Source organism: Panthera leo, chromosome A1, assembly GCF_018350215.1.
Source record: "Panthera leo isolate Ple1 chromosome A1, P.leo_Ple1_pat1.1, whole genome shotgun sequence".
In the NCBI taxonomy this organism is placed as follows: Eukaryota; Metazoa; Chordata; class Mammalia; order Carnivora; family Felidae; genus Panthera; species Panthera leo.
Window position 1 is genome coordinate 72,976,182 of NC_056679.1, and position 9,347 is coordinate 72,985,528.

Here is a 9,347-nt window from a genome sequence, read left to right on the forward strand (position 1 = left end):
AGGCAATTAACTGGCACAGGAGCAGGATATTTGTAAAGTAAATTATCTTATGAAGTTCCTAAGATAATATCCCTTTCCACAATCCAGTATTTTTCACTTTTAATTAATGTTAAGCCTAAGTGCACTGTCACTCAAGATCCTCTCCCTTCACTGCAGCTGAAATCTGTATAAGTAGATTCTTCAAAATTAAGTTAGAAGGACCCTGTCAAGCTCAGTTTCAAAAGGCACGTGACAAAGGTGCATTGACAGATTCACAGTAGAAATAACAAGGGGGAAATCCACTGCTTAACTAATGTATTCGTATGAAGTGTATTAAACAATTGAGCCCTTTTGGAAGCCAACAAAGGTACTTTTACGTTTTCTTATTATCCTTTGTAGATATTTAGATTAACCAGTTCATCTTAAATAGGTTCTTTTAGAAAGCTGCTACACCATTATTCGAAGCATACAGGTCGGTTTTATGCACTAGCTTCTCAGTCTTATAAAAGCTCTTTTACTGACAGTCCAATTTCTACCACCACTCAACAGACACACTAACGTTTTGAAAGGCATTCTGTCTAATCCCATTTTAGTATTCCTTGGAAAATTTTGACCGATGCCTCTGGAAATTCAGCCAAGAGCGTTGTATCAAAAACTTGCTTGAATTTATCTAAAAATTCGTAGTCGGTGCTGAACCTGAATTTGTTCGCCCAAAGCAGCACCGTCCCCGGCTGGCAGAGGTGCGCCATGGTGGCGAGCAGCTTGTCCAGGAAGTAGTGGTGATAAACCACATCCGAGGCCAGGACGTAGTCGTAATGAAACGATGACCTGGGGAAGCGTTGCTCCAGACTTTCCCCCCAAACCAGTTCTCTCACTTCGGGCAGATGCGCTGTACGTTTTAACGTGTTCTTCAAGAGATTGTACTGAAGGTTTCCTAGGACGTCGGGCAGATCCGTTGCCGTGACTTGCGCTCCTAAGAGACAAAGAGAAAAATTGTAGGAATCACCTAGAAACGTTCAGGCAGCCACAGCAGACACGTACACTCAGGGAGAACACAAGAAATGTAACTGGGCTTCTCAGCTTTGTCCCCATTGACATGCGGGCTGGACGTAGTTGACCCAGTCCCACCGGTAACTCTTGCCTGTGGGGGGTCTGCGCTGAGCACCGGACGTTTGGCAGCACCCGGGTCTCTAAGCCCAACTCCTGGCGATCAGAAACGTCTCTAGACATTTGTGGGGCAAAATCACCACTGAAATAGAATAATGTTAGCACATTTTAAGAAACAGTGGTGTGGTGTTGGGAGATTTCAGGATAATGAGCTGCTTAATAGAAGAATTCATAGTGCTTTTCCTTCTACAATTCTCTTTATCTGAAGATTTGTGTTTTCTTCTATATGAAGTATTCAGCACCCAGTTTTCTTTCTGTGTTGTATGACTCTCCCCAACCTAAACTTGTTAAGTTAACTGTTAGGCATCTTCAAGCTAGTGACGGGAGTCCCCACAACGGACCGCCACGTTTCCCAGGTTGGCTTGAACAGGAGAACTGTAAAGGCGTCGGCAGAATTATGCCGCACTTGTGCCCACCCCCTGCTCAGTGCTCAGGAACTCACAACCCGCATTTGGGGTATAAGTCTGTCTTCGCCTTGGATTATCTCACTTGTGTCTCTTCAAAGGGTTAGTTACAACATTTCCGGCAAGAAACAGGAGACATGTTCCCAACAGGGGCTGGACAGTCATACCTCCAGAATCTGAACTTCATCACCTGGTAATCGGTGGACTGGGCGAGGTAACGAACCTCTCTCAGATGCAGTTATCTTTTCTCTGGGCTAACAGCTTTCACTCCTCGCTCGTGACATTTTGGGGGACTCAGTGAGTGAAATCGTGACCCGGCACCTGAATCGCAGCTGGCCGGACAGGGGGCCCTCACTATCACTGCTGCCAAAGTGAGGGTCTTTCTGAAACAAAGTGAGCAATAAACAGACAAACCTAAAATACTGGCCACAATGGAAACAAGGCCTGGTCCAGCACCAATTTCAAGAATTTTAGCGTCTTGGAGATTCAGTTCCTCTGAATGTTCTTCCAAATACTGACACAAAGCCGTAGCCTAAAAGAATACAATTGTCACCTGACCATCAGAGCGTTGGAAACCAGTAGCGACCCCCCTCCCCTCCCTACCCCTGCGAAATACCCAAAGAGACGTTATTAATAGTTTCAGTTTATGAAGGGGTTCGTAAGGATTGAAATCTACATTCGATGCCGTATCTGGACCTCTGGAACCTGAAAGGTACAACAGGTGTCACAGGAACTGGAAACAGACTTTCTCGATTGCCTCTCTCAGAAGACCCTGGGTCAGTCCGTGTCCAGCAACGGGCAGATGAACTCAGCTCTCAAGTCCAGGAGACGAAGCCTCCAGAACCGCTCTGGTCCGGCCGGGCCGTCCACTCAGGAGCAACTGCTGTATAGTGAGCGGCCTCAGGCTCAGCGAGTTCAGGCTGCTCGGGGCTTCGTCCGCTGCTCTGGACGGCGGGGCAGGTGTTCATTCCGTAAGCGGGCGTCGAAGAGACAGACACCAGAACAGGGCTTGTCTGGCTGCAGTGTGTGCCACAGCCACCTGGGGCCCGGCCAGGGTGCCCACGTCCAGACTGCGTGTCTGCGAGCCTCGGGGCCCTGGCGGCCCTGCGGGTCCACGGCCACGCCTTGAGTCGCAGCAACGAGACGCTAGAAAGCATGTGACTTTTTACACCGCAGCTCAGACGTCCTTTCCCTCTTCCTTCATTCTCTTCTGCCTCCACCTTCTCCCCACCTTTCTACGAAGAGATAAAGGGTATTGGGTCTGCATGGACGGGTGAGGTGTTTACTCTGAGGGGTCTCGGTTAGCAACACCACGGACTCCAGAGATCAGGAAGCCTCCGCAGAGGAAGTCCCCCGAGTTAGGAACGTGAATCCTGGGATGAAGAAGCAAGTTGAACTCCAGTTTGTGCACGGTGTTAGCTCTCTTCTTCCTGTGGCTGCTCTGGGCTCGTTATGATGCCACTTTTGTTTGGGGCCCGGCTGGAGTGGGGGCGGCCCGGACTGTGTGAGACGTGCCCCTCGCTGTGGCCAGGGCAGGGGCCCCAGAAACCTACCCCACAGGCTGCTCCCTCTCATCCCCCCCATCTGTTCATAGTGAATAGTCACACGCACAGACAGATGTGACTCTCCGTGTCTCCTCTCTAGGGACTCGGCGGGGCTGGGGGAAGGACATGTAAACGGATCCTAAGACAGGTGAGGGGTATAAAGGAGGCCCCCTCCAGGGACCCAGGGGTCCAGTGAGAGGTGACCTCAGTGCTGAAGGATGAGGGAGCACGGACGGGGCGGGGGGGGGGGGCCTCCAGCGAGGAGCGGCAGGTGGAACAGCACCATCGCAGGTACACGGCACAGAGTTCTGGACTTGGGAAGGGAGCTCTCCGTCTGAAGACGGATAATGATTTGTGGTGCAGGGAGGACATGAGGACGTGTCACCCAGAGCCATCACAAGGGCATGCTGTGGAGGGGTTCTCTGAAGAGGAAGCTGCAGGCTTCCCTCCGTGCCCTGCCCTGGGAGCTGACCCCTGTGGGTGCCATCCGGAGACCCAGCTTGATGAACCCCTGTGTGGTGAACACCCCCCTTCCCAGCCCTGCTAGCAAACTCCGAAATGTGGGCTCTTGGGCAGAGAGCTGCACTGGGCGTCACACAAGGCATCTCCCACCTCCCATAAAGCCTGCTTTCCCAGCTTTCAGGAAACCCAGGTGCCAAGAGAGGCCAGGCTTGTGTGTGAAAGGTGGAGGCCTTACTGAGAATGAAACAGTCCCCGGGGGCAGATGTTCCTCCAGCCCCGATCTCCCGAACCCCCTGCCCTCCTGTCTCCCCCCCCCCCAGCTGTCCATTCACCGCATCCATTACACCAGGAAGCTGCAGGGAGTTGGCGGTTTTCAAACGTGTTATGAAGCCAAAGCTTCCTGGGAAGCACATCGGGCTCCCATGCACAGAGGATGAACACCGAGCTTCCTTATCTGGGGGAGAGCAGCTCCAGGACCACCCTCCTGGCCCCCCCTCACCTGCCCCCCAGGACCCAGGATGCCCTCCCCAGGGAGCCCCATGGCGCCTCCACCCACACAAAGCTCAGCATGCGGGTCTGCCTTTGAACCCAGACCCCCGTGCCATCCCCCAGTAACTACAGAGCAGCTTGGATCCGGAGCCTCTCGGAGCACAACCAGCTGGCATTGGAGGGCCACTGTCCCGAGCCCCGGTGGCACAGCTTCCCCCAGCGGGTCGACATTTCCGAGCCCTCAGCTCCCTGGCTGTCAGGTGAAAACAGTGTTGCCTTAGCAATTACTTCAGTGAGTACTCAGGACCCTCCCAGAGTGATCGTGCACCACCCATTGTGCCCAGTGCACCTCCCAGCATGCCCAATGCACTGCCCAGTGTGCCCCATACTCCGCCCAGCATGCCCAGTGCACCTCCCAGCATGCCCAGTACACCGCCCAGTGTGCCCCTTACTCCGCCCAGTGTGCCCCATACTCCGCCCAGCATGCCCAGTGCACCTCCCAGCATGCCCAGTACACCGCCCAGTGTGCCCCTTACTCCGCCCAGTGTGCCCCTTACTCTGCCCAGCATGCCCAGTGCAGAAGGAAGATCAGGGAGGGAAGTGGGCATCCACAACCACACAGCAGGAACTAGCGGGGCTCCTGACTCGAAATGCACAGCATCTGCCCCATTTCCATGCCGCCCTCGCAGGCTGCTGCAGGAAGGACAGGGAGCCCGGCCTCCACACGCTTCCCCTGGAACACCCACGGCCTGGAAGGGAAGCCAGCACTGGGCTCTGATCGTTTTGGTTTTTTTCCCTCAACGTTCATATGAATTTTTCATCTTCCTGACATGTTCAAGCCTATCTTCATGTAGAAAATACTGTTTCAAGAAACACGGCTTGGAGGGAAGTGATGACTCCTGCAGGAGATGCTGTGCCTTTGCGGAGTCCCGGCGCACCCCCGCACCCCTGGGGGCCCAAAGCGACCCTCCACTGGGGAAGCACAGAATGCAAAAGCACTTGGCACATTGTCCCAGGTGACCCTGACGTATGGGATTGTCACTGTCGCCCCCAGAAACCCCGCCATCCTGAAGGTGACGGCTGTCTCACCCCGGCCACACCACCGCGCCGTAGCTCTCTATCGATTCCTGGATGACAATCTTCGTGCCTGCAAACAGATAGTGCTCCTGAGTGTAGCTCTCATAGTCTGTAGGAACGAACTGCTGGAGGCTGTGAAGGGATGGTTCTATCTTGTTAGAGCCTGTGGGGCAGAAAATAAAATAGGTTCCGTGATTTGTGGATCCAGCACAAATACTAAGTAGAGCTGATAAGTCGGGAACAGATTGGGCAGTTTTCCCTCAGATGCTGGCAATGACCGTGGCTTTAAACTGGCACAAACCCGAATGATCTGGGGTGATAGGGACACCGAGTTCGGACGCGACATGTTTGTGACACGACGAGATGCCAGAGGATGCCCTGGGTCCTCTCCTCCATGGAGCAGAGGACAGAGAGGCGTGGCTCCCCTCCACCCCTCTGTTCTGAGGCCCTCTGTAGCCAACCAGCAGAATGGCACGGACGAGCTGTCTGCATGAGGACCTAGGCAAACACGGACCCGACTATTTTTAGGTCTCGAAGTGAAGTAACATTCCCGCGTGTTGGCTGGAGCGTGTTCCTTAAATCCTTCCTACGGCTCCTCTGCAAAAGGTACGGGTCACCCGAAGACGAGCCAGCTCCACGGTCCTGGGGTGGTTGTCAGATGAACCCTGGCTATTAAGTTACTATTGCTTTAAATACCCATTAAACTCATGAGCAGCTCTCGAATATCACATAAAATGAGCAGAAAAGAGCACCTGATCGCGGCTGACGTCATGGAAGCACAGGTCGTGCAGATTTTGCAGAGTTCCAGAATAAAAAGAGCAGCGCACGAAAATGTCAGGAGTGGGGATGCCAAGCACACGCACAGCAGAACGGAAGCTGCTAGTGCCAGCGGTGGGCAGGAGTTAACAGCAAGGAGCCGGGGGGAGACCCCCACGAAACCTGCCTTGGCTCCCTGAGGCTCGCCTGGGACATTTGTCACCACAGGTGGAAGATGGGCTTTGGAAAGGAGATGACAGGGGCGGTTGGTTCACATTTGAGCTGCTCTCATCAGAAATCTGCACTCGAGGCGAAAGAGGAGGAGGTGAGGGCAGGGCGCGAATACAAGGTGAAGGGTCAAGGGTCTTTGGAGAAACCCAGTGAGGAGCGCACCCTCTGAGGCAGGCGGGGACGGAAGCGATTTGGGGTGTCTCTGATTAGCGGGTGCACCGGGGCAGATCTGTGCTGCTGGTCTGCTCACTGGAACAGGCTCACAGAAGACCACAGACATTTGGAGTCAGCTCTTCCAAATGTTTACAACCGTGTGACCACGCCTGTTGAATCCAATTGTAAGCAAACTGACAAAACCCCCCAAAACAGGGCTGGCGTTTTGTCTTCGCATGTGTTTTCATTTTGTTTTTCTAGCAATTAATTTTTGTGGTATTTTACCAAAAAGGGTCAGCGTGCAGCGGACTGAGAAATGGTCTCAGAGCCCAGCGGAGCACGGGGACTGGTTTGTAGACTAGCATGACGGGCGACCACAGCCCTTTTGGGAGTACTGCTCTTGGCCCCCGGTTCTGATGGAGCGTGGGCTCCAGCCCCCGGGGGAGAATTCTGCGCCCTGACCTAAAGGTGAGCTTTCCAGAGACGTGGGGCTTCACCGAGCAAGAACCTGCTAATAAACAGGGGCCAAGTCAGTCGTGAGACGTCATCCTTTCCTGTCCCGCACCCTGGTAGGGGGGGAAGGAGACTTATGGCCTTCACCCGCCTCTTGTTATGGGAAGCTCCTGACATCTAACACCACCAACCTGTTATCTGTGAAAGACCAAAGAGGGCCTAGCTTCTCCCAGGGAACCGGAGGCTGACTGGGCTTTGCAGAGACGATGAAGAGGCAGAGGACTAGACCGTGGTTTGCCGGTAAATGCTTAACAGTCGGTGTGGGGCGAGGGGAGGAAGCACCGACTTTAGGGTCTGACGATTACCATGGTGTCGATGCTCCCACCGTGGCCATTTCCAGCCTTCAGCAGACGCCCTGGGGAAAGCTGTGCACCTGCTGACCATGGCAGAGTATTTCCACCACGCAGAGCGATGGACACCAATAACCTCAAGCGCATAGATAATCTTAACGATCATCTTATAATGTAACAAAATAGGTCATGATGAGTTGTATTTATTACCTTAGCCTTTAAATATACCTTGGCTTTTATCTGATCTATTGAGTGGTAAGTTTTCATAACTTACATTTCAGTAATGGCCATGTTTAACAACCACCCTCAAAAAAATCCCTGAAATTCAGGAGCTGGTACAGGCCAGTCGGTACAAGGAGCCAGTCCAGGGCAACTCCTTTTTCCTCTGAGGTTTCGTCACTGGAGTAGGTGACTCGGAGCAGCCAGACCAGCAGGGACTCATGCCAGCTCCTGCAGGCTTCCCTCCGCCACTGTGGCTCAGATGGCTCCTTCCCTTCCTCCTGCGTCTCACCAGCTGGGGACTTACTTTTCACTGACCGCAGGAAAAGTCAATGGGCTGATTGGGAACGGCTCACCGGTTCATAGGCTAATGAGCTGATAAGTCCTGTTTTCCCAATCAACCTTGGACAGTAACACGAGCGTACAAATATTGTCCCATAAGACCCTTCCACGTCCTACAAAGATAATTTGTGTTTGTTGCACATTAAACATTTTCACTTATTGTATCGATGCTAGTCTGAGAGTGTTAGATCAGGATTTAGAGATACAAATGCCTTCCTCTGTAAACTAGTTTAGCAAAAATAAACAGTCCTGATTTAGTTGAGCTGGAACATAACTTTACCATGTTAAATGGTTATAAAGGTTTGAAATGCTGTATCTTGGCTTTTCTGACATTCATCATTACGTCTACCATTTATTACTACTGAGTCCCTCTGTGCAGAAATGCAACCCACGTATGATACAGTTGCCGGGGAGAACATTCTGGCGAAAAGCCGAAGCGAATCAAGGTTTTGTTTCTTTTTAAAAGTTCTAGGGGCTCCTGGGTGGCTCAGTCGGTTGAGCGTCCGACTTTGGCTCAGGTCATGATCTCACAGTTGATGGGTTCGAGCCCCTGCATCGGGCTCTGTGCTGACAGCTCAGAGCCTGGAGCCTGCTTCGGGTTCTGTGTCTCCCTCTCTCTCTGCCCCTCCCTCGCTCATACTCTGTCTCTCTCTGTCTCAAAAATAAATAAACATTTAAAAATATTAATAAATAAATAAAATTTCTTATTAACAAAAAATATAACCATTTGAGATTTACAGACACGCCAAAACAAATTTGTGGACTTTGATAAGTGCATAATAAACAAAAACAAAGATTGCTTTTAATGCTATGCTTCTGCTCTCGTTAAGGCACTTTTCTACCACGCTTCACTATAGGAACCATCTAGAGTTAATAGGAAACGGGAACTCTTGTCACGGAAGTTAGCTGGAAAATGCCCTGGCCAGGGAGACAGCTGAGAAGGTGCTGCGGTCTGGAAGGAGGTTACCTCCTGGAGGGCCACCGGTGTCTTCCTCCCGGGGAGCCCCCTCCGGCGCGGAGCAGCCATCCGGGGTGCATGGTGCTTCCTGCAGGTGCTGGGACCGCTGCTCGGAGCTCAGACACGCGTCCATGACCGCAGCTGCTGGAGACCAGAGAAGCGGACAGGCCCCCCGCGCGCTCAGCCCAGGCTGGCTGAGCCTCCCAGAGGCTCTAAAAGGTGCAGCTTATCGCCTTAGCATCTGCTGAGCCGCAAAGAACCCCTGCTTTTCAGCTTTAGCTCCCCCCGTCGGCAAAGCAGCTGCCCCAAGGCGCTGCCATCCTGGTTTCGCAGAGCAAAGGAGAGGGGGACCGTTCAAACATCACCCCGCACCTGTTCCGTGCATCAAGAAACGCAAACACAGAGCGAGCGTAGCCGGACACGCACGACGTGGCTGGGTTCTAAACCACATCTCTAATAGCTTTTGGAACCGAATCTTCATGAAGAAAATCTGATCTAGCAGCGCATCGTACCGTCACGGGTACCGTGTGGGTTGAGGGCTCAATGACATCACGGATGAGAAGGCAGGATTTGAACCAAACCCAGGGCTGCTCCCTTCTCAGCGGAGGCTTTATCGCCAGATCTAGAAAGCGCTGGGGGCCCGAGCCAGGCGCCTGACCTGGCTCCCCGCTGGGGCGTTTGGCAGCCCACCCACCCCCCTGCCTGCCGTTTCCTCATCAGCAATGATAGTATCTGCCTGCTTCCTAGGGCGAGGTGAGAAGCA

The 9,347-nt window shown here is 52.8% G+C and overlaps 1 protein-coding gene across 1 annotated transcript; it reads right to left on the bottom strand.

The window, feature by feature from the left end:
* Positions 1–557: 557 nt before the first annotated feature.
* METTL21C (methyltransferase 21C, AARS1 lysine) lies at positions 558–9,065 on the bottom strand. Its single transcript, XM_042930061.1, has 6 exons — positions 8,957–9,065; positions 8,594–8,728; positions 5,135–5,285; position 5,067; positions 1,965–2,082; positions 558–952 (listed from the first exon to the last, which is right to left on the bottom strand). The coding sequence occupies exons 1-6, from the start codon at positions 9,063–9,065 to the stop codon at positions 558–560; spliced, it is 909 nt and encodes a 302-aa protein (XP_042785995.1).
* Between the last annotated feature and the right edge of the window lie 282 nt (positions 9,066–9,347).